The 25,818-nt window shown below is 38.5% G+C and overlaps 1 protein-coding gene and 1 non-coding gene across 4 annotated transcripts in view; one reads left to right on the top strand and one right to left on the bottom strand.

Annotated features, from left to right (window-relative positions):
• Positions 1-25,818, bottom strand: part of F8 (coagulation factor VIII) — a 121,203-nt gene that overhangs the window by 72,229 nt on the left and 23,156 nt on the right. For 2 of the 3 annotated variants that reach the window (XM_036839703.1, XM_036839704.1), the window contains exons 6-12: positions 23,417-23,518; positions 21,356-21,577; positions 20,368-20,623; positions 19,900-20,071; positions 8,145-8,238; positions 4,098-4,312; positions 2,383-2,533 (exon numbers count right to left, since the gene is read on the bottom strand). In XM_036839703.1, coding sequence (XP_036695598.1) covers positions 2,383-2,533; positions 4,098-4,312; positions 8,145-8,238; positions 19,900-20,071; positions 20,368-20,623; positions 21,356-21,577; positions 23,417-23,518 — 1,212 coding nt within the window. Of the gene's footprint in view, positions 1-2,382; positions 2,534-4,097; positions 4,313-8,144; positions 8,239-19,899; positions 20,072-20,367; positions 20,624-21,355; positions 21,578-23,416; positions 23,519-25,526; positions 25,610-25,818 lie in introns of those variants that run through there. The other variant, XM_036839705.1, reaches the window with a different exon arrangement.
• On the top strand, positions 25,297-25,424 carry LOC118889331. The gene has a single exon (XR_005018471.1). It is a non-coding gene; the product is annotated as a small nucleolar RNA SNORA25 (small nucleolar RNA).

The raw sequence follows: 25,818 nt of genomic DNA on the forward strand, positions 1-25,818 counted from the left end.
GTTGTGGCTCACGGGCTCTAGAGCACAGACTCAGTAGTTGTAGCGCACGGGCTTAGTTGCTCTACAGCATGTGGGATCTTCCCGGACTGGGGCTCGAACCCGTGTCCCCTGCGTTGGCAGGCGGATTCTTAACCACTGCACCACCAGGGAAGCCCTTACATTATACATTTAGATCTATGATCCATTTTAAGTTGATCTTTAAGTGTGAGATTTAGGTTGAGGTTCATCTTTTTGTACATGGGTGACTAATTGTTCCAACACTATTTGTTGAAAAGACTATTCTTTCTCCATTGAATTGCATTTCCATCTTCATCAAAAATCAATTAGTCATATATGTGTGGGTCTATTTCTGCACTATATATTCTATGTCATTCATCTTTGTCAATACAATGCTATCTTGGTTACTGTAGCTTTATAGTAAGTCTTAAAATCAGGTAATATGAGTTCTCCAACTCAATTTTTCTTTTTCAAAATTGTTTTGGCTATTCTAATGCCTTTGGCTTTCCGTATAAATTTTATAATATACTTTTCCCTACCAACAAAAAAAATCCTCCTGGGATTTTAATAGGAATTGCATTAAATCTACAGATCAGTTTGGGAATAGCTGACATCTTCACTCTATTGAGTCTTCCAATCCATGAATGTTGCATGTCTCTCCACTTATTTAGGTCTTTTAAAATTCCTTTCATCAGTGTTTTGTAATTTTCAGTGTACAGATCCTGCATGTTTTGTTAGATTTAGGCCTAAGTATTTCATTTTTTGAGCTATTATAAATGGTATTATTTTTGTAATTTAAGTTTCCAATAGTTGGCTATTGCTACATAGAGATATGACTGACTTTGGTATGTCAACTTTGTATTCTGCAATCAGACTAAACTCACTTATTAGTTCTAGGAGCTTTTTTGTGGTGATCTTGAGATTTTCTATGTAGATAATCATGTCATATTCAGTTTTATTTCTTTACTTCCAATCTGCATGCTTTTAAATCTTTCTAGTTTCCTTCCCCAATTTACCTGCTGCCAACTGCTTTTCAGGGTTCTCAGATAGCTGCTCCATGCATTTTGTACGGAACAATCCTTAACTATCATTCAGTAGGACAGACAGGGTGATTCCATCTTAAATAGAGCCAGAACTGCAAAAGGCATATATTTTTAATTTTAACGGTTTCAATCAGATTGGTTTCAAAAAGACTGCGCTAGTTATCCACTAGCATTGTATGCTAATACTCTTTTACTCACAAGCCCACTAGTAATAATTATAATTTTGCCAGTCTGACAGGTATAAATTATCACAGTGGTATTCTATTTTATATTTCTCTGTAGTGAGATTGAAATTTTTAATCAAATTTTTGACCATTCTGACTTGTGTGTGTATATAAAAACATACACATACGTGCTCCCACCCAAATTCATATGTTGAAGGTTCTAACCCCTAGTACCTCAGAATGTGACTGCATTCAGAGATAGGGTCTTTAGACAGGTAATTCTTTAAAATGAGGTCATTAGGGTAGGCCCTAACCCTATATGATTCGTGTCCTTATAAGAGGAAATTTGTACAGACATGTGCACACACAGAGGAAAGACCACCTATAATCCAAGGAGAGGGACCTCAGAAGAAACCAATCCTGTTGACACCTTGATCTCGGACTTCTGGCCTCTAGAATTGTGAGGAAATAAATGTCTACTGTTGAAGCCACCCAGTCTCTGGGACTTTGTTATGGCAAGCCTAGCAGACTAATACAACATATATGTGTTTATATATTATTATATAATCATAGAAAAATATGTTTTAACATGGGCTACCTGGACACAAAATGATTAGTGGAAAGGTATAATATGGAAGGAGGAGGGAAGATAAGAGGGAAGGGAAAGCCAAATAAATATCAAAAAGATCATGTTGTACACTTTAAATATATACAATTTTTATTTGTCAATTATACCTCAATAAAGCTGCAAAAAAAGATGTTGGGTTTTTTTAAATGTACAATGTCATGATTAATTTGACTGTTAAATTGTTATAGCTGGCAACTTTTTTACATATGTAAAATTGCATTCCCTTTGTATTTCATGTGTAATTTACTGATTGAGCACATTTCATATTAAGGATGGCTTATGTATGTTTGGGTAAATGAAAACTGTGTGTCTGATTTATCCTTTAAAAATAAACTTCACTGAATATTTGATGCCTTCCAGAAGAAAATATATGCATTATATGATCATATTTATGCATTTATATAAAATTGCATATGTTCATATGTAATAATTTTTAAGGAAATATGACTCTCATGTGGCATATAAATTAATGCATTAACTGCACATCAATCTGGTGTCCTCAGTTTCCCTTTATCCATTACCCACTGGACTCAAGTGCTGCTTTACTTACTGTGCATGATGTTGGAGACTTGGAACTCTGGGTCCTGGGGCTGCACTCCATCTGCATTGGGGAGGAAGCGCTGAATATTCTCTGTGAGGTACCAGCTTTGATTCTCATCAAATACAGAAAAGAGGATGACATTTCTCTTGTCTGACATCATCTATTAATTACATGCAATGAAAGGAAGAAAGAAATGCTACTAGTATTGTCAGGTAGAAATTAGCAGTCTATGATGGAAGTGATGGCATGCATAGGATGTATCTACAATCCTCTGGTTCAATGCCATTTCTCCCTAGGGTCACTATTGTGGCATGTCCCAGGGCCTGGGAGCAGTGAGTATATGTTTAGAGCAAATGTGTCCTCAGGGCAAGAGGGTGACTGGACCCATTAAACTTAGTTTCTTCTGGACCCAAGGCTATATGCTGGCTGATTGTTTTGGTAGAGTCTGTAGTCTCGTTCTCTCCATGTTCAGATTAGAGAATTTTCACTCTTTAAAGACCCAAGTGATTATTCAATGTCTTTCTTAAACAATTTAGTCAAATCAAGTAAGGTGAATGCCTTCCCTAAACTTTCATCTAGCAAATGCCCTTCCACAAGACTACCAGTCTATGAAAAATTAAAAATACAAAACAGAAGTAAAATAACAAAGCTAAGATGAACCATAAAATGTTTACTAACACTAACACTTTTCAGTTTTATGTTTACAAAGTTGAAAGTTTTTGGGGGAAGAGCTGTTTGTATATGAACCAAAGTCACGAGTTAGTCACTTGCTAATTGAATCCGCTAAGAGTTAATGTATAAACTTCACTAATATGTATAAAGTTCATTTTGTGTAAACTATTACTACAGAAATGAAAATGCTGAGGGGAGGAGATTGGAGAATATAGGTACATTTCAGTCCTCTTCCAAAAACTGATGGAAAACTATAATTAGGAAAAATTAGGAAAGATACTTGGCCAAACTGATGCCTCTCTGGGTTTGTGTGCCACGTGTTTTACCTGCATTAAAGTTCATAAAATTTTTTCAGACTAGTAGGAATCCTATATATCATAAATAACCAAATGGACATGTAGTCAAGCCTCAGCAATATGGCAATGAGTTATTTTGCAGCCAAGCAATGAGTTTTTGTGAAGAATCAAGCTTTTTAAATTCAGAGTATTTAACTTAATTTTTTCTAAAATGGAAGAAGTGGTCCAAATTCTAACCATATTCTGAAATATTTTACATATTGCCTTGAATTTTGCTCAACAAATATTTACTGAACTCCTACTAAAATACCGCACACTATGCTAGATGCTGCACATGTGTTCCTTTTGAGATGTCTTTGAATCACCCACAGTGAGACGTCCAGGGGAGACGTCTAAGCTACCATATACATTTGTGGGTCATCTAAAAATAGGTGGTAACTGATCACGTAAAAATGGGCAAGATCACTTACAGAGAGAGGAATTTTAGACTGAGAATGAGTATTATAGAAATAATCTAGGGCCCAGGCTCTCCTATCCATCCAGCAGGCAAGTTTATTACACCAAAGTCAAATTCAATAAAAGCAGTGAGAAACCCAGATCATTTCTTTTTTTGCTCAACATTGCAGACTACTCTATTTTCTGCAGGCTATAGGTGGATGTCCACTGAGAGAATATAGGAAATACTACCTGGAAGTTCATGTGCATCATCATTCCATTTTAGCTTCAGACCCAGCACTTGGAAAGAGATGAACTCACCTGGTTTCCTCTTTGATCTACAGATTCTTTGTAGCAGATGAGGAGAGGGCCAATGAGTCCTGAAGCTAGATCTCTCTCTAGATTAATGAAGCTTGAGTAATATCGGGTCAGGCACCGAGGATCTGATTTAGTTGGCCCATCTTCTACGGTCACTGTCCATTTATACTTGAATATCTCTCCTGGCACAATTGGCATATCTTTCAAATGCTTCACACCTACCCACACCCAAACCCCAAAATAGCTTGATTAGAAGTATAACAAGGCATATATTGGTAATCATGCTATTATTACAATGGCTCTACAAACTTATATGTACATATAAAGTTTCTCAATAAGTGAAAACTAAATTTGCACCTCTTATAAGTTTAAGATTCACACAACTTTTTACAATAAAAATAGGTTCAGGAGATTTCTGCTACCATGTTAGTTTGAGTTGAAATGAGCAGGTCTACCCACTAATAGAAATAATAGATAATAATATTTTTAAACATTTAAAATAGATAACTGAAAATGTATAAAGAAGAAAAAAAACTCAAGTGCCAAAAAAAAAAGACACAACAAAGCCAGAGTGGCCTGAATAGATGCTGAAAGACTGCACACTGAAGTTTTAACTCACGTGTGGTATCAAGACTTGTGGTATCTGGCCTCTGTGAGGAATGGAAGCAAGAATTAAAATCTGCCCTTGGGCTAAAGGGTCCTCAGGACAAGAACTGTCTGATTTTAGTAATTAAAACTCACTTTTGCGCATGTTTAATACCTAAAGATCCAGTCTATATCCATTCCCTAACCATAGGTCAGGGTTAACATAATAGGGAGTGAGGGCAGATGGGTATTAGAGGAAAGGGCAAATAGATTTTTGCTTAATAGGTCCTGCTGTGTGAGTACTCTCTCTCTGACAACACTATTTGGTCACCAGTGCTTTCTGTGCGGCAGGTGCTGAGATGCTGGTCTTTTCTTAGGGTACATGTATGGTTTCCTTGGGGTAACCATCGGGACCTCAGCACCGTATACATGAGAGCTATTATGTAGCCCTCCTCCCTCCCCAGCTCTTCTTACGTCTAGTGATACATGCAAGAGCCTATTATTTCTGGCATCCCTCACCCTGTCAGGCTGCCTTCTTAGGCAGGGTATCTTCAAAAGACAGCAAGCCAGCTACTCGCAACAGTATCTACTTTTTACAGAGAAAACTCATGCATCCTAGCCAGGTCAAACAGCAGAAGGGCAGACTGCTCCACTCTTACCCTCTCTTCTTATCTGCTAATTATGAGCAGTAAAGCCTTCAGAGTTCTCCACATAAAAAGCAAGTTACCAGGAATTGTATTTGTGTATGCCCCCAAATTTCAGGGTACACATTCAATATCTCCCCAGAATTGTTACATTGGCCTTCTCCCATAAAGGAATTGCAAATCAATTTAGCATTAGAATTTTCACCAGCAACAATGAGTATTAGAAAACAGTGGACTGAAAATTATTTATAACCAGCCTATCCGTGGGAGGCATGCAGTCTTAGCCGAGGTAACTCCTGGTGGAGACAGTATGTCTCTCGCAAAAAGCAAAGTCACTCAAGGGCTTTGCCCCCTTGCCTTGGAATGCACTCTTTTTCCCAGGCCTGAGGAATGTAAAAGAGATTAGCAAAGCTATCTCAAGCCAGCAGACCTCAGGGAACTGAGAGTCCTGGTTGTTCCTCATGGCTGGGGGCTGTGTGTGAGCCTGGTTAAGGGAAGATAATATTCAAGGATAGTTGTTGTAAACTTGTTGACATCCGTGGTAGTGACTGAACTGAGACGATGAGCAATTCCATGGGATTATTGTCTAATAATGAGCTCCTCTTCTGTCTATATAAGATTCAGTAGATTCTAAATAAAGTGCCTTGCAACCATCAGTTGTCTTGGTCCTTCTGACCCCATACTCGCGGTGCTATTCAGTCCCTTACCCCTCTCCGTCAGGACCTGGAAGACCCTCTGCGGTGGCTGGACCATCGCACCTATCTATACATCATATCATACTGAAGGACTCAAAGTTTTCCCTCTATATACTAAATGTATTCAGAAGAAATACTTCCAGAAAAACAAAAGAAATCAAAAACCAGAAATGTACAAGATAGGAGCAGTAATGGCACTAGCCTACAAATCCAAATAAAAAAAAAATCCAAAGATGGCAGCTTTGTAGCAGGCCTAGAAAGCATATAATCCAAATTAGAATAGTAAGCTGGTGAACTACAAGAACATCTTTAGAAGAAAAAAGGATCAGATACCAATAAACAGCATGATTAAGAAGCTGGAAGACCTAAGGGATATGGTGAAAAGGCATACATTTCTTCTCCTGATAAAAGAAAAGAAAGTCGGGGCTTCCCTGGTGGCGCAGTGGTTAGGAGTCCACCCGCCAATGCGGGGACACAGGTTCGAGCCCTGGTCCGGGAAGATCCCACATGCTGTGGAGCAGCTAAGCCCGTGTGCCGCAGCTGCTGGGCCTGCACTCTAGAGCCCGCGAGCCACAACTACTGAGCCTGCGAGCCACAACTACTGAGTCCACGAGCCACAACTACTGAAGCCTGTGCACATAGAGCCCGTGCTCCGCAACAAGAGAAGCCACTGCAATGAGAAGCCCGCACACCACAACGAGAAGTAGCCCCCGCTCGCCGCAACTAGAGGGGGCCCGTGTGCAGCAACAAAGACCCAACGCAGCCAAAAATAAATAAATTTATTTTTAAAAAAAACAAAACACTGCAACAAAATATTTTTTTAAAAAGTCTTTTTTCAGGAATACAAACACAAAAATTACAAGATCAGCATGGTCTTAATATAAAGCAAACTAAAATTTACCATGATTTTGAACTACTGGTAGAGAATAAAGAAGGATAATCCATTTGACCTTAACAGTAAAATCACTGGAACTGTAGACAAAAGAATAATCATAGCATATCACCTAGTTCTGCAGTAAACTCATATACTTATAATAAGAAACACATACTAAAATAATATAAATGCTAGTTTTTTGACTTTTAAAGTTTAGAATAAATATATAGAAAAAGCAAGGAGTTATTTGAAATTACAATGCAAAATGTAAATGTTATCAACTTTAGTTTTATAAAAGTAAAGGTATAGCTGGCAGCAGTGGGGAAATGGAAGAATAGAGGAGAAGAAATGGGAAACTGTTGTTAGTACCTTAATGTATATAAAACGTAGGTATTTAGCATGTTTTTTAAATTCTAATGATAGCCAGTTGAGGAACTAAAAGCACTGATAAAAGTCTAAAACAACTGGAATGGGAAGAAGCACAATGCTAAATCCTCATTTAACACAAAATAAATATATAATGTCTAAAGCTGAAAAACAAAGGAGTAGCATATAAATGAATTTTTAGAGCTATAGAGATAACTACCAAAAATCTAAAACAGAAATGCTTAAAAATGGATGCCTCTAGGGAGTGGAACTTACAGCCTTTCAATATTTTAAGCATGTATTATTTTGATAAAATAAATATTCATCCCCAAGTAAAATTAAAGCAACAATGAAATACCACTTTTCACCCATCAGATTAGCAGGATTTTAAAAGGCTATTATCTTCTAGCTATCAAGGATGTGGGAAATTATATTTTCATACATGACTAGTAGAAGTGCAACTTATTACTTCATTTGGGGACAAAGGCCTGGCTATTAAAAACAAAAATACAAATATTGTGACTCACAGGAAGATCAGTGAACCCCAAGTAGGATAAATATGAAGAAAATCAGAGCCAGAGAAAAATGACATACAGGGGAAGAATGACTGAATAGAATTTAGCTATTATAAAGGCAAGAAGATAGTAAAACAATATTCTGAATGTGCTAAAAGGAAAAAGAAACCCTCTCAACCCAGAATTCTATGTCTAGCAAAATTATCCTTCAAAAGTAAAGGCAAAATAAAGACACATTTTCAAATAAAATAAAACTTAAGAGAATAAGGATGGTGGGGTGATAAATGTGCATGATTTTAGTTGTTATTGAGGCTGTGCCCTCATCTGTATCTACAGTTAAGGAAGACCTATAAAATTGAGGTAACACTTACCTTTTGGAAATCTCCCTGAGTGCAAAGGACTGACATCAGTGATTCCATGAGGGTAGATGTTATATGGTCGGCTTGCTTTATTCTTAAATATAATCTGAAAGTATAAATGAGATATAAGATCAGGTACAAGACAATTAGGATCAACAAGAAAAGTGTGGCCTACCTCCAGAAAACAAAAGCTGCCTTGTATCAACAGTATAGGGCTTTGAGCCTAGATAAAGCTCAAAATGTTTGTTCTTTTCATAAAATTGCTCAGACAGCTACTTAGGTTTCTCACTAAAGGTTCCTTTCCATTTATTTAAAATTATTTTAATCACTTCAGGAAGAATTCCTTGCACCTTCTGACATTAGTAATTGAAATTTGGATGTCTGCTGAGGACACTGCTTCCCCTCAGCCTTTCCCACCATTTGGGCCCTGAATTCCCCAATAGTGGAAGGGAAAACAGTGGTTCAAGTGATAAAATCTTCACTGGATGAGCAGGCATGACCAGGAGGACAGTTGATTACAGCATTAAGCAAGGGTGGCAGTTGGAATTGTCTGATTGCACGAGCCTTAAAAGAGGGGAAGGATAGAAGAGTGATAACATGGAAGCAGCATTAAGAACCCTGAACATATCAACTGGGCTCTATGTCTGAGGTTCTATGATATGAGGATAAAAAACCAACTTCTACTTGCAGCCTTTTTAAAAAAATTTTATTTATTTATTTATTTTTGGCTGCGTTGGGTCTTTGTTGCTGTGTGCAGGCTTTCTCTAGGTGCGGCAAGCGGGGGCTACTCTTCGTCGTGGTGTGCGGGCTCCTCATTGCAGTGGCTTCTCTTGTTGCGGAGCACGGGCTCTAGGCGCGCAGGCTTCAGTAGTTGTGGCACCCGGGCTCAGTAGTTGTGGCTCACGGGCACCGCAGGCTCAGTGGTTGTGGCGCACGGGCTTAGTTTCTCCGTGGCATGTGGGATCTTCCTGGACCAGGGCTCGAACCCGTGTCCCCTGCATTGGCAGGTGGATTCTTAACCACTGCGCCACCAGGGAAGCCCGCTACTTGCAGTCTTGTCTTAAACCCACTCATTTGGTAAAACCCACTAACAGCCTATTCCTTGCCTGCACCTAAGCAGCAGTATGATGTAGGAGAAAAATCACACAGCTCTGCTTCTTTAAATTGTTGACCAAAAATCTCAAACAGACGCTCAAGCTACCTAGCTATCCTATTACGTTTTTCCTAGAAATTCACCTTCCCACTTAGTCAGCTAATATTTGCTTCCTGATCCTCACTCTCAGGTGCTTATTTTTTCCCTGAGAAGGGAGAAGCATTCAGAAAAGAAATTCCTCATCTTCCCACCATCAAATCTACCAACCTATATGCATATATGGCCATATTCTCTCCTGTTAAAATCAGCTCCTATCTAATCCAACATCTCCTCTTTTGTACTACTACATAATAAAGTTCCATTTAAAAAAGTTCCTTTTAGAAGAGAAGAGAGAACCCAGAATTAGACCCACACAAATATAGTCAACTGATATTTGACGAAGAAGCAAAGGCAATAAAATGGAGCAAAAATACTCTTTTCAACAAATGGTGCTGGGACAACTAGACATCCACATGCAGAAAGAAGAAGAGGAAGGAGAAGAAGAAGAAGGAGAAGGAGAAGGACAGGGAGAGGGAGTGGGAGAGGAAGGAGGAGGAGGAGGAGGAGGGAGAAGAATCTAGATGCAGACCTTACACCTTTCACAAAAATTAACACAAAATGGATTATAGACCTACAAAATTGATTTGGAATTCTTCTGTATGTGAGATTTGCCTCTACTCCTCCATTTATTTATTTATTCAATCATTTATTTATAGCAGTATATACTCATGGATATTTATTTTATACTTTAAGGTTTACTCCAATATTACTCTATTTTATTGCTCATATTCTTCCACCTTGGCCGTTAGAAGCTCCTGTATTTCTTTAACATTGCCCCATCCTTTTATTTTTTGAGCACTTTCTTACTTTCTGGAACCACAAGATTCTCCAGGCTCATCTTATGTTTTCCCTGGCCCAGCCCTAGAATCATCCATTCTCCAGATGGCCTTGGTTCCTTTCATCAGAGAATGGTATTAGAAACCAAGATCTGGGTGTGCTCATTGCTACTGGGATGTCATTGCTTCTAGATCCTCTCAGTGGACAGCACTAGGAAATATACTAACCTAAACATACACACACATATGTAATTATTTCTGTATGCATCCATCTATCTATATTAGGCAAACATGAACTCATAGTAATGTCTCCAAGTCTAATCCAGTATCACATGATTTATTCTAGCCTTTCCTTTTTGTTTATTTATAATTACCCTCTTCAACAATGACAAATATAGCTCCCACTATGTCATTCATTTACTTAATCTTCAAATAATAACAGTTTTGTTTATTCATTTCCAATCTTAAAACTCTTTTTCTCCTAAGAATACTGGCTAGGATTTCTAGTAAAATATTAAATACAGGTGGTGATACTTGTTAACTGTTTCTTGTCCTGATCTGATCTTAAACAGGATTTCTGAGTTTCACCACCAAGTACGATTGGTGCCTATAGATTTTTTTTTTTTTGGTGCCTATAGATTTTCTTCAGATCTTTATCAGGATAAGGATGTCCTTTGTGATCCCAATTTCCTATGACTTTTTATTATGGATGGATGTTGAATTTTGATAAATATTTGTATGAAACTATTGAGATTTTCAAATTATATTTTACCCTTTTATGTGTTAATATGGTGGATTACCATATTTGATTTTCTAATGTTAAATTCATCTAGTACTCCTCGGATAAATCAACCAGGTCATAATGTATTATCTTTTTAATATATTGCTCCATTGGGTTTATTAATTTTTGTTTAGGATTTTTTGAATCCATGTTTATAATGCAATTGGTCTGTAATTTTAATTTTCCTTTCTCATACTGTCCTGGTCAGGTTTACAACTAAGGTTATGCTAGCCTAATAAAGAACTGGTGGGTCTTTACTTTTTTCTTATACTCTACATTTAAAATTTTAATATAAAATTATATATTCCTTGAATATTGGTATAAATCACCAATAAAATGGTAATTCTTGCTAGGTTGATAGTGATTTTCTTTCAACACATTAAAGACATGATTTCATTGTCTTCTGGCTTCCTCTGTTGCTTTTGAGAAGTAAGCTGTCAATTTATGTGGCAGTTTTAAAACATGGTTCCCAAATTCTTTGACACTCCTCCCAACAAGAGGTAGGCCAAAGTTTCCCTCTCCTTGATTCTGGGTGGGCTTTGACTGCTTTTACTCAGATTATGCCATGAAATGCTGTGTGACTTCTGATGCTGGGTCATTAAAGGTGAGGCACTTTCTGACTGGTTTAGTGGAACGCACACAGTTGGAGTCCTGAGCTGCTAATATGCTTTCTGCTCTATAAATTGGCCTTTTTTAGATATTTCACAAAATTAAATCATGTAATATGTCTTTTTTGCTTGGTTTCTTTAACTTATCATAATGTTTTGAGTTTTATCCATGTTGTATCATGTATGAGTAGTTCATTTCTTTTAATTGCTGACTAGTGTTCCAATTATATGGGTACACTACATTTTGTTTATTCATTCACCGATTGGTGAACATTTGAATGGCTTCCAATTTGGGGCTATTATGAATAGTGCTGCTATGAACATTCACATACAAGTCTTTGTGTGGACCTATGTTTTCCTTTCTCTTGAGTATATGCCTAGAAGGAATTGCTGGATCACATGGTAACTCCATTTTTAACATTCTGAGAAACGGACGAACTGTTTTCCAAACTGCATCCTCACCAACGCTTGTTATTATCTGCCTTGTTGATTATAGCTATTTTAGTGGGTGTGAAATGGTACCTCATTGCGATTTTGATTTGCATTTCCCCAATAGCTAATAAAGTTCTCAGCATCTTTTCATGTGCTTATTGGTCACTCCTTTATATATCATCCCTGGAGAAATGTCTATACAAATCCTTTGCTTATTTTTCAGTTGGATTATTTGCCTTTTTAATTTTTTAATTTATTTTTTAAACATTTATTTATTTATTTGTTTGTTTTGGCTGTGCCAGGTCTTAGTTGCGGCACGCGGGATATTCATTGTGGCATGCGGGATCTTTAGTTGTGCCATGCATGCAGGATCTACTTCCCAGACCAGGGTTCGAACCCAGGCCCCCTGCATTGGGAGCATGGAGTCTTACCCACTGGACCACCAGGGAAGTCCCTATTTGCCTTTTTATTCTTGAGTTGTAAGAGTCCTTTATAAATTCTGGATACTATTCCCTTATCAGATACATGATTTGCAATTATTTTCTCCCATTCCATGGGTTGTCTTTTCACTTTCTGGTTGGTATCTTTTGAGGCACAAAAGTTTTTAATTGTGATGAAGTCCAATCTATTTTATCTTTTGTTGCTTGTTGCTTTTGATGTCATATCTAAGAAACCACTGTATAATCCAAGGTCACAAAGATTTACTCCTGTATATTCTTCTAAGGGTTTTAGTTTTAGCTCTCACATTTATATCTTTGATCCACCTTCAATTTGTGTATGGTATGGAAGGGGTCAAACTTCTTTGTTTTTCATGTGGGTATCCAGTTGTCCCAGTGCTATTTGTTAAAAATACTATTCTTTCCCCATTGATTGGTCTTAGGACATTTGTGAAAAGTCAAGTGTTCACCTCCTACACTGCTGGTGGGAATATAAATTGTTGCAGCCACTGTGGAAAACAGTATGGAGGTTCCTTTAAAAAAACTAAAAATAGAGCTACCATATGATCTAGCAATCCCACTCCTAGGCATATATCCAGAAAAGATGAAAACTCTAATTCTAAAAGATACATGCACCCCTATGTTCATAGCAGCACTATTTACAATAGCCAAGACATGGAAGCAACCTAAATGTCCATCTACAGATGAATGGATAAAGAAGACATGGTATATATATATACAATGGAATACTACTCAGCCATAAAAAAGAGTAAAACAATGCCATTTGCAGCAACATGGATGGACCTAGAAATTATCATACTAAGTGAAGTCAGTCAAAGAGAGACTAATTTCATATGATATCACTTTTATGTGGAATCTAAAAAAATGATACAAATGAACTTATTTACAAAACAGAAACAGACACACAAACATAGAAAACGAACCTATAGTTACCAAAGGGGAAAGGGGGGGTGTCAAATTAGGAGTATGGGATTAACAGATACAAACTACTATACATAAAATAGATAAGCAACAAGGATATACTGTATAGCACAGGGAATTATACCCAATATTTATAATAACCTATAATGGAGTATAATCTGCAAAAATACAGAATCACCATGCTGTACACTTGAAACTAACACAATCCTGTAAATCAACTATACTTCAATTAAAAAAAAAAGTCAAGTGTTCATAGATATGTAGGTTTATTTCTGGACTCTCAATTGTTTTCCATTGATCTATATATCTATCCTTATGCCAGTACCACACTGTCATGATTACTGTAGTTTGTGGTAAGTTTTGAAATTGATGTGTGAGTCCTCAAACATTGCTTTTTTTTTTCCCAAGATTCATTTGTCAATTAAGTGTCCTATGCAATTCCATCTGTATTTTAGGATCAGCTTGTTAATTTCTGCAAAAAAGGCAGTTGGGATTTTGATAGGGATTCAATTTGGATCTATAGACAAATTTGGAAGAGTCTTAACAGTAAGTGACTCTTCCAATCCATAAATATCATATGTTTTTCCATTTATTTAGATATTTAAAAAATTATCTCAGTAACAATTAGTTGTTTTCACTGTACAAGTGTTGCACCTTTTTTGTTAAATTTTTCCCAAGTTATTTCATTCTTTTTTATGTTATCATGAATGAAACTGTTTTCTTAATTTCATTTGCAGATTTTTCATTGAAGTGTATAGAAATACAACTTATTTTTTAGTATTGATCTTGAATCTTACAAACTTGCTGTACTTGTTTATTAGTTCTAATAGTTTTTTAGTAGATGCCTTAGGATTTTCTGCAGAAAAGATCATATCATCAGCAAATAAAGAAAGTATTATTTCTTTCTTGCCAATCCAAATGTCTCTAATTCCTTTTTTTTTGCCTTATTGCATTGGCTTCCAGTTCAGTATTAAATAAAAGTAACAAGAGTGGACAACTTTTTTTTTTTTTTTTTACTGTATGATCTCACTTATATGTTGAATCTAAAATACAAAACAAACAAAATGAAAACAGACTCACAGATACAGAGAACAAGCCAATGGTTGTCAGAGGGGAGGGTGGTGGAAGGGCAAAATAGGTGAAGGGGGTTAAGAGGTACAAACCTCCACTTAAATAAGAAATATGCCATGGAGATGTCATATACAGCCTAAGTAATAATATTGCAATAAACTTGTATGGAGACAGATGGTTACTAGACTTACTATGGTGAACATTTCATAATGTATGCAAATATCAAGTAACTATGTAGCACAGCTAAAACTAACATAATATTGTATATCAACTATATTGCAATTCAAGAATAAAATAGAAGCCTTTTCTTCTAACTCCAGTATCAGTCTAGAGTCTTGCAGCAGTGGAGGAAGGTTGATCTTGCTGGAGTTTGCTACTTACCAATTTTCTGGTAATCTGATGTTTGTGGTACCCTCCATTTCCTAGTATTGTATGAATCATGTGTAACTTTATTTGTACTCCTTGTACACCTCATGGGTTTTTTTTTAAGATGTGTGGACAGATTTTGGTTCAGGTAGATGACATAATTCTCTGGACCTTGGCATAACTTATCTGTTATTTCTTATTTTTTTAAGTTATTAATTCATTTATTTTGGGTTGCGTTGGGTCTTCATTGCTGCGCCTGGGCTTTCTCTAGTTGTGGCGAGTGGGGGCTACTCTTCGTTGTGGTGCGTGGGCTTTTCATTGCGGTGGCTTCTCTTGTCGCGGAGCACGGGCTCTAGGCACGCGGGCTTCAGTAGTTGCCGCGCATAAGCTCAGTAGTTGTGGTGCACAGGCTTAGTTGCTCTGCGGCATGTGGGATCTTCCTGGACCAGGCTCGAACCCGTGTCCCCTGCATTGGCAGGCAGATTCTTAACCACTGCACCACCAGGGAAGTCCACACTCCTATATTTTCTTATCAAAGTATAATATTTTGCCTTTTACATTTACATCTTTTTTTTTTTTACATTTACATCTTTATTCACCTGGAGATTATTTTTGTGTATAATGGCAGGTAATACTTTAATTTTTGTAATTAAAAATTAAATTTTTAATTTAATTTTTTCCTATGTGGAGAGTCAATTGCTCCAGCACCACAAATTTTTCCTATGTGGAGAGTCAATTGCTCCAGCACCACAAATTCACACTTACAAAGGTTCCTCATCTGTTCAATTGTGTTCAAAACCAGCTTAGCCTTTCACAACATCTTTAACCGCATCCAATGAGCTTATCACTCACCATGCCCTTCTACAGCAGCATTATTTTCTTGCCAAACCAGACTACATATTGCATTCACTCTTCTTGAAATATGTTCTCTCCACAAGTCCTGTTCTCTTTTTTCCTTATTAAATTGTAAACTTCTTATGAAAAAAGACATTGACCAGTTCGTTTTTGCATCCTCCATACTTGGCATTGATTGAGTTGATTTTCAAACACTCTTCAATTTTATTCTGAATTTGACCCTTATAGGTGGGAACGCCCACCTAGTATAAGCCATACCTTTTTTTTTTTTTTTAATTTATTTATTTATTTTTTATTTTATGGCTGTGTTGGGTCTTCGTTTCTGTGCGAGGGCTTTCTCTAGTTGTGGCAAGCGGGGGCCACTCTTCATCACGGTGCGCGGGCCTCTCACTATCGCGGCCTCTCTTGTTGCGGAGCACAGGCTCCAGATGCGCAGGCTCAGTAATTGTGGCTCACGGGCCCAGTTGCTCCGCGGCATGTGGGATCTTCCCAGACCAGGGCTCGAACCCGTGTGCCTTGCATTGGCAGGCAGATTCTCAACCACTGCGCCACCAGGGAAGCCCAGCCATACCTTTATATTTAGGTTTTCACGCAGAAGAAAAACGCTTGTCTTTCATCTGCTTTCCCACCAAAATATGCCTAGTGTTTCTAAATCTCTTTTAAAATTTTAAACAGAAACCTCAAAAAAACTTCTAATGACTAGGAACCCAAGTCATCCTTTCTGCCCCGTTTGTAGAACAGTCCGTGCTTGGGGTCAACAGTGAAGTTAGGAGGCACCGTCTGCGGGCCTGGCCTGGCCTTGACTCTTTGCTGCGATGCCAGCAGTATGCCGACCCAGTTTGGAGCTAGGGCGATGCTTCCGTGGATGTGTTCGCATCCATCATCCTTCCCTCGTCTCGACCCTGAACACAAATAGCAGGATGTGGAAATTACCTCCCAAGTCACTGTCTATCCTTGTATGGAACGCTGGGGTGTCAAACTTGGCTGCCAGACTTCCTGAAGACGATTTTAGCAGCTCCCGACGATTTTAGGCAGGAGCTGCCGATGGCACAAAGTTCTCAGGCAACTTCTAGAACCTTTCGCCAGCTTCCCCTGCTGCCAGGTCACCATTTCGGTCAGGCAGAGACCCTCCGGTTCCCCTTCGACCGCTGGACTGGGCGTCCCAGTTAGTTCTGGGTGACTTAAGGCCACGTCAAGAAAACAACTGAAAGGGCAGATTCGAGGACGTGGAGACCGCCCCGTGCCCACCCGGCACTTTCCCGAGTCTCCGCAGGTGCAGTGGGGTGGACGGGGGGCTGCAGCGTCTGGGCAGCAATGGCGTGATGGGGCGAGTGGGGCCTCTGCGCCCCCGGAGCTGCCGCCCCTGCCCCCGCCCCGCCAAGAGTGGACATCTTAACTTGTTCCTAATCTCAGGGGGAAAACATTTAGTCTTTCAGCGTATTATAAGTTTTTCTTAGATGTTCTTCATCAAGTTAAGGACCTTGCATTGTGTTGCTAGTTCACTGAGAGTTTTTTCTATCATGAATGGGTAATGGATTTTGTCAAGCCCTTTTTCTTCACGTATTACATGATCATGTGCTTTTGTCCTTTATTCAAGTAATATGTTGTATTGCATTAATTTTCATATGTTGAACCATCCCTACATTCCTGAGATAAATCTCACGTGATTATAGTGTATGATCTTTTTAAAATGTTGCTAGATTTGGCTTAATAACGTGGAGGATTTTTGCATCTATATTCACAAGGAATTTTGAACTATAGTTTTCTTTAAAATTTTTGAGACTTGGTTTGTGGCCTAATGTATAATCTATCCTGGAGAATGTTTCTTTTGTATTTGAGAAGAATATGTATTCTACTGGAGTTGGGTGGCCTGGTCTGTAGATGTCTGTTAGGCCTAGTTGGTTTATAGACAAAATGAGATTAGCCATTTGTTGATAACTGTTGAAGCTGAGTGATGGGTTCAAAGAAGTTTATTTTACTATTCTCTCCACTTCTGGGTATGTTTGATAATTTCTGTATAAAAAGTAAAAAATAGTCCTCAAATTCTCACATTAACAGAAAAGCCTTATAGGAGTCAGCATATATGAGCATAACTTATAAAAATGAAAGAATGAGGTAGAACTATATATACTGATATGAAATGATATCTAAGATATATTGTTAAAATCTACATAGTGCTTCTGTTTTTGTGTGAAATATGTGCACATACACTTGTATATGTATATACTCTTTCTGAAAGGGAATATAAAAAACTGACAGCAATGATAGCTGGTCAGACTATGGGACTGGAAGTCTGGGAGGAAGGAAAGCTTGCTTTTTCTCGCATAATCTTTTTTGCCTTTTGAGTTATTTGTACTGGCTAATTCAAAAATAGGTAAATAAAATTCATGAAGAAAAACTGTACATTAATAGTTAATTAAAATTTTAAAGAAGTAAAATGAAGGTAGACATGCCCTACAAATATCAAAACATATCACAAGGTTGCAGTCATTAAAACAGTGTGGTAACAGATCAGTTAAACAGAACAGATTTTTATCATTTTAGTATATAATAAAAAAGGCATTTTAAAATTAGTGAAGAAAGGATTGATTGGACCAATTGGCTGTCATTTGGGGAAATCCCTATTTGACACGATGCTCTATACCCAAAAGTGACTTCCAGAGCAATTAAAATGCTTATTATAAAAATAAAACTGTAAATGTAAAAGAATAAAATATAGTAGACCATATTTATAATCTCTTAGAGGTAGTGAAGATGTTCCTAGGCAGAAAACATAAATGAAAAATATCCAGAAAAATATAAATTTAAAGATTGAGGGCTTCCCTGGTGGCGCAGTGCTTGAGAATCTGCCTGCTAATGCAGGGGACACGGGTTCGAGCCCTGGTCTGGGAAGATCCCACATGCCACGGAGCAGCTGGGCCCGTGAGCCACAACTACTGAGCCTGCGCGTCTGGAGCCTGTGCCCCGCAACGGGAGGGGCCGCGATAGTGAAAGGCCCGCGCACCGCGATGAAGAGCGGTCCCCGCACCGCGATGAAGAGTGGCCCCCGCTTGCCGCAACTAGAGAAATCCCTCGCACGAACCGAAGACCCAACACAGCCAAAAATAAATAAATAAATAAATAAAGTAGCTATAAAAAAAAAATTTAAAAAAAAAGATTGAGAAAAGATCTTGACTACATAAAGACTGAAAATTTTTATAGGACAAAAGACATCACAAAGGAGTTAAAGTACAAGTGAGAGACTGAGAAAAATATTTGAAAGATAAATAACAACGTGTTAATATTCATAATGCATAAAACCTTTTACAAACATATAAGCAAAATATAGCCATGTTAAGAACGCTGCCTGCCATATCAGTAAACAAAGGATGTCGCAGCCATCAGTGAGCCCTGAGGTAACTCAGGAGAGGAAACAAAGAATGCCCGGCTGTCTAGCAGTCATCAGACTGCAGCCACACCCAATGGTGCAGCCTAAGGAAACGCAGGATGAGAAAGCACAGGATACTGGCCCCAGGTAGCTGAGGTGCAGTTCAAAGGAATGATTTCAATAAGCCCAGACTCTTGCATCTTCCCATACATAGAAAAGTGCTAAATTCCTTAACTCGGGATATCTGGTTTTCTTTACTTAACAGTAATCTTTTGTTCCTACTACCTGCTGTTTGTTGCAAAACTCCTATATACCCTGGCTCCCCGCTTGCCTCCTTGGAGCAGTTTTCTCAGGGTTACTTGAGATGCTGTCTCCCGGGCTTGAAGTCCTAAGAATGTCCGCTGAATAAAACATAACTCTCAACTTTTAGGTTGTGCATTTTTTTACGGTTGACATGACCATCTATCTATCTCTAAACTGATTGTGAAAACATAACTCCCTATTTTTTAAAACCACTGTTATTTGAAGCGTAAGTATTGTTAATATGCTATATCAAGGGTCAGGAAACATTTTCTGGAAAGGGACAGATAGTAAATGCTCTAGGCTTTGTGAGCTATATCTACTCTCTGTCACATATTCTTCTTATTATTCTTTTCCTTACAAGTCAAATGTAAAATCCTTCTAAAAGTTGTAGAAGGATATGTATGAAAGTCTAAGCAATGAGTATTTCAAAGGAGTGTCAGGTTTAATGGGTGGCATTAAATATTTTGTTCTATAATATTTTAAAACAAATTTATAATCCACATTTATTTGCATAACATTTATAATTTTTAAAAGATCCTGCCCATTGGAGACAAGGCTGAATTATGAAGTTTTAAAAAACTCAAAACCCTCCAGACTTTGTCTTCTTACCCAACCTTGTATGTTTTCCTCAACTTACCAAAAGTGTGTCTCCAACTTCTCCATAAAGTAAAGGTCCCAGGATTCCTGATTCATACTGAATAGCTTCACGAGTCTTAAATGTTTCATCTGTGTAAGCTATAAATCGGACTTTTTTGTACTTCCTACCAATCCGCTGAGGACCATTGTTCAAATACAGACTTTTATAACTTCTGTGTGAGACACAAAAAGATGAGAGGTTGGAATGGAGAATTCTAGGTAAAGGACAGGTTGCTAAAATCCAACTCTAAAATAGCTCATATGATTTAATCAAGGAAAGGAGTGAGAAAAATATAAGCATCTCTGATGTTTAGCTATGTTAATTTACCAAACATATTAATGCCCTTGCCATTTGATTCTATACCTGTACCTCACCTTAAACATGGCTTAAGGATTTGTTGTTCTGAATAACTGGGAAGAATTTTTGATTACGGGGAAGAGATAGCGCCAAGGGTCAAAAGGTACTTGCCTGTCATTGGAGGTAAGGACTGAGGGGGCATAGTCCCAGTCTTCCTCTTCAGCAGCGATGTAGTGGACCCAGGTTTTAGGATGCTTCTTCGCAACTGAGCGGATTTGGATAAAGGGAGGAGCGCTGTCACCGTCAAATCTGACCACATCCATGTCAGAGTCATAAAGATCATCATAATCTTCTTCTTCATTACTTTTCTTCCACATGTGGGGTTCTTCTGGGCAGCTATCTACTGTGACATAAGCTTCCATACCATCTGGAGTCAGACAAACGAATGTCAGGTTCCAATGAGATTTTCTTGCCTTAACTCTTATGACTTTGTTCTTTCTTGTTAGGCCTTCAAGGCCTTCTCTTAAGTATTCCCTTCTCCACACCAATATCCTTTCTTGCCATTGTCCTATATGTATTACCTTCCCCATATCTGGTACTTTCTGGTTTCTTCCTGTGGTCTTTGCACTCACCATTTCCCTTCTGCCTGACTCTCCTCCAATATATGTTTTACCCCTTTTTCAAGACTCACTCATTTGCTCACAATATCCATTTGTATTTGCTATATAATGCTCTGGGCATCACTACTGATATCCTGGAGCCCTTATGATTACAACCTAGACAGTGCACTTTTTTCCTTTCCCCTAAATTTCTCATAAAACATCTCTTCAGCTATGACCCCAAATCCCTCTGTCCATAGTACTGAAGCCTATTTAATGTGATCAGGCTGGGAAAACAATGATACGCTGTCCTCCTCACTCCTGCCACCTCATTTTCCCCTCCCTATATCACAGGTAGATTCACCAGTACATTCACAAGTACTAATAATAATCAAGCCCTCTTATACTCAAGGTGAAATATTTGCTCTGAAAACTGGCAACTAGGGAATCTCAGTTGAGGTCTAACTAACATAATCCTATACTGGACAGTGGACAGTAAATTCCATTAAAAGAAGAGCTGGATATTTATAATACTCATTTTTAAGATCCACAGATATTACCATGTTGGTGGGAAGAGATATGACAAAACAGTAGAAACTGGCCAAGGTCCATCAGGAGTGTCTGAGCAGTAAGGAAAGTTATTGGTGAGATCTCCAAAGAAGCCTGGCGATGGTTCCTCACAAGAAATGTGTGGCCTTCGAGGAAAACTGAGTGCACTTCAGGGGTGGTGCCCATCCCAATCACATGCCAATAGACTGATTTCTTATGGCATCCAATCAGACCTGTAAAGTAAGAATAACACGGCTATAATCAAGAAGTAGAGAATTTGAAATGGAAAACACTTTCTAGGATAGGATGAACAAATTGTCCTTACAAATTTTATTATCTTGACTTGGAACCAAAATTTCCAAGGACACTGGGGTACTGTCAAACTAACAGCTCTTGCCAAAGTCATCAATGACTATCATGCTGCTAAATCCAATGGGTATTTTTCAGTCTTCACCTGCATCCGTTGACCAGTCATTTCTTCTTGAAATTCTCTCCTCCCCTGGCCTCTGTTTCAACAGTTTTGTTCCCCTAAGGCTTAGACTGCTCCTTCTGTCTCATTTTGTGACTGCTCCTTCTTTACCCATCCATTAAATGATGGATCACCCCAGGGCTCATCCCTAGGCCTTATTCTCTTGTTAATCAAATTTTCTCCCTGAATAATATCATTCATTCTCATGGTATTAACTCCAGACTAATACAGACTGATACCTTCTCAATATCTTCACCTGGATATCTCATAAAACCCACAGGTACAAAACCAAATTTTCAATCTTTATCACCTCATCTTATTCCAGACTTCTTCATTTCAGTGAATGGTACCATCCTGAAGTCAATTATGCAAGTGAGAGCTATTCTTGTCCCCACTCTCACTTCTCACATCCAATCTAACACCAATGATGGCATTATAATTAATAACAGTAACGTTTACTGAGCACCTGTGTAACATCAAGCACTGTCCAAAGTATTTTACAAGTTTTAACTCCCAATAACCCAATGAGTGTAGAAACTATAGCTATCATCCCTCACTTAGAGGAGAGGAAACTGGTGCCCAGAGAGGTTAATTAACCTGATATGTGAGAGCAGGGACTTGTATGTTTTGAAAGTTAATTTCTTTTCTAATTCTGAAATCATGCATATTAATTATAGAATTCTTGAAAAATATAGAAAAGAGTTAAGAAAATATCCTTCCTCGTCCTTCATTATTTTCTTGGGTGTCTGAATTTTCCAACTTCCTCTTTCTTGGTTTACTCTCTAGTTTTATTGTAGCACATATTCAGTGGCTTCTAAGGGCTACCATTTCTGAAAATGTCTTTATTCTTCCCCCAAAGTTAAGTTATAGTTTGGCTATGAATTCCAGGTTGAAAATAACTTTTCCTTTAGAACTTTTAAGGTATTGGTTCATTATATTGCCAGTCTAATTCTCATGCCTTTGTATGTGACCTGTTTCTCCCAGGGGAAGCTTTTATATCTTCTCTTTGTTCTTTGAAATTACACAAACCTAATTTTGTGTGGGGATATTTTTTTATTTATCCTGCTGGGAAATTTTTATATAAAGACTCAACTCTTTTCTTTTTTTAACACTTTATTCTATCATTTCTTTGATTTTTAAAAATCTCTTTTTCTTTTGCTTTCTGGGAGATTTGCTCTCTCAATCTCTTTTTGTTTTGCTTTCTGGGAGATTTGCTTTGTACCACTTTCTATTAAGTTTGTATTTTGACAATCATATTCCTAATTTTGTGAGCATATTCTTGTTTTGATTGTTTCTTTTTCATATAATCCTTTTATTACTTTTTTTACTTACTAGAAAGCTGTTTATTATTTTTATTATAAAAGGATGTAACTCAGGAACATCCAGATGGAAGAGATGATAAGGCAAGGCATACTACTTTTCTTTATCTTTGCATATTCTCTTCGTGTTTCAGGCTTTCCTTAAATATCTGTTCATCCTTGGATGCCCATTTACATTTAAGCAAAAGAAACCTTAATTTTTAGATAACTGAGGAGAAGTGGAGAGGAGAGCTCTGGTGGTGAATGCAGAAGATCTTGAGGATTCTTGAGCAGGCTGTACATACCTGGCAGAGACCTGTTTATATAGCCATTGATTGTGTGCATTGCAGATGCAGGATCCACAGCCTGTGTCAAGGACTCATTTTTTCCTGAGTGCCAACTTTTCCCTGTTGAGAGAGGATGCGAATAGAGGGCCAGCTAAGTGTCTGTCTCATGTCAGCACAGTAGGCACAGATGACGTGCCCTCAAAGTCAGTAAGACAAAGGGAGAAGACAGTTACCAAAAGGCAGATATTTCTTGCTCAAAGTAATGATCTCTCCCTATACTTATCCATGACAGTACTTGGAAAGGAATAATGACAGATATTGGTTAATTTGCACCATGATGATTTCATTCTATTCATTAGCTGACTTATTTAAAAGGAAGCACATGAAAAGCATCCTAGGAAAAGGCTGTCGGTACCTGTCCCTGTCCTAACTGCTTCATCCAGTTTGTAATAATGAAAGCCCAAGAACCCGAAAGCTTTCCAACCTCGTCCCTGAAATTGACAAGAGTGAAAGCACTATAAATATTATTATTAGCAGCTCCCTGAGGTTGCCCTTTTGTGCAAAGGACTGAAACTTTCTGAGGCACCCAGCCTTTGGGGAACTCTCATAAGTTCATTTATCCCTTGATCCACTCATTTGTTCATTCAGTTAAACATATTTACTGAACACTACTGAGCGCTAGGCACTGATGGCAAAGAAGACACAGCCTCTACCTTCCAGGCGGTTACAATTTAGCTCGAATAGACAGAGAAGCAGACAATTATAATACAGACTGAAGAGTGATGTAAGAGAGATAAGAACAGGATATTACGGGAGCAGAGAAGAGAAGGAACCTCACTTTGCCTGAAGAGGAAAGAATACGAGGTCAAAGAAGACAAATATTAAAGAAAGCCAGCAACGATGATTTCGTGTCATAAGGAGGAAGCTCAAGGTGCTGTGGAAATATGTAAAGAGGCATCTAAGCTAGACCAGAAGGAGGAGGAACTTGGTGTGAAGCTGGAGACAGGCTTTCCAGGCAGAAGAAACAGCATAAGCAAAGGTCCGGATGCAAGAAAAAGCATGGCACGTTTTGGGTGTTACACAAAATGTGTTCAGCGTGGCTGCAACTTGAACGGTGATGGACGGTGAGGCAGGAAGAGGAGCACAATGGGGTAGGCAGGTCGTCAAAGACTAGGTCACGTATCAGTGTGTTAAGAAGTTTACGTTTTGCCTTGATGTAAAATTGAAGGATTTTAAGGGCTGGGGTGACAAGATCAGATTCGCATTTCAGTCAGCTCCCTTTGGCTGCTATAGTAATAATGAAGTGTCAGGGGGCACAAAAAGACAAGGAGACTAGTCAGGTGAGAGGTGATGGGGGGTCTCACTTCAGAAGGTGATCATGATGGTGACGAGGAAGAAATCACCCGCTTAATCCTTACAACCATCCTATGAAAAAGTACTTATTATTTCACTTTTCAACTGGATAAAACTGAGACACAGAGGGGTTAAGTAACTTGCCAAAGTTACTTAAAAGTAAGAGATGAAGATAAGAAAAAGTATACTCATAGAAACATAGAACACAAGGGGGCTTGCCAGGGTCTGGGGAAATGGGGAAAAGGTTGGTCAAATGGTACAAGCTTTCAGTTTTAAGATGAACAGGTTCTGGGGATCTAATGTGCAGCGTGATGACTATAGTTAATCCTACTACATTGAACACTGGAAATATGCTAAGGGAGTAGATTTCAGGTGCTCTCCCCACACACAAGAAATGGTAACTCTGCGAGGAGATATGCTAGTTTGACTGTAGCAATCATTTCTCTATTTATCTAAAATCATCATGTTGTACACCTTAAATATATATGATTTTTAGTAAAAATTTCTTTAAAAGGTAACAGGGGGCATTTAGAAAGTAAAGCAATAAGTCACTTCAAAAAGGGCTTGTGGGACCAAAACCAGGAGCTCTTAAATGCTGTGACCAAAGATTGAAATTCTCCAAAGGATGTGATAGTCACTCAATTGGGCTGTGTTTTCCTGAGGAGATAGAAGCCTCAGCCACTCGTATCCATGACTGGCGATGTGGGAAAGTAAATAAATGTCTCCCAAGTTTAACCAAAACTAACAAAGAAGCAAACAAAACAAAATTACATACATGAAACGTCGTCGGGGTCAGAGGCCTTGCCCGTAGCCCTTCAGACCAGAGCTCCTGGTGCAAAATGGCTGCCCCGACACGGCAGCTCCGCCGCTGGGAGCAGCAGCTGCCCACGACGCTCAAGGCCAGCCGGCGGCAGCAGGCCGTGTGCAGAGACGCTGCGCGCGCACTGCCGTCTGCGGCTGCGCCTGCGGGAGAGCTCCGCCCCTTCCCCGCCCCCCCCGTCCCTGTAAAGCAGCCCCGCCCACGGCCTGTCGGAAGGGCGTTTGCTCTAGAGCGCAAGCTTGAACGT

Source organism: Balaenoptera musculus, chromosome X, assembly GCF_009873245.2.
Source record: "Balaenoptera musculus isolate JJ_BM4_2016_0621 chromosome X, mBalMus1.pri.v3, whole genome shotgun sequence".
NCBI classification, from domain to species: Eukaryota; Metazoa; Chordata; class Mammalia; order Artiodactyla; family Balaenopteridae; genus Balaenoptera; species Balaenoptera musculus.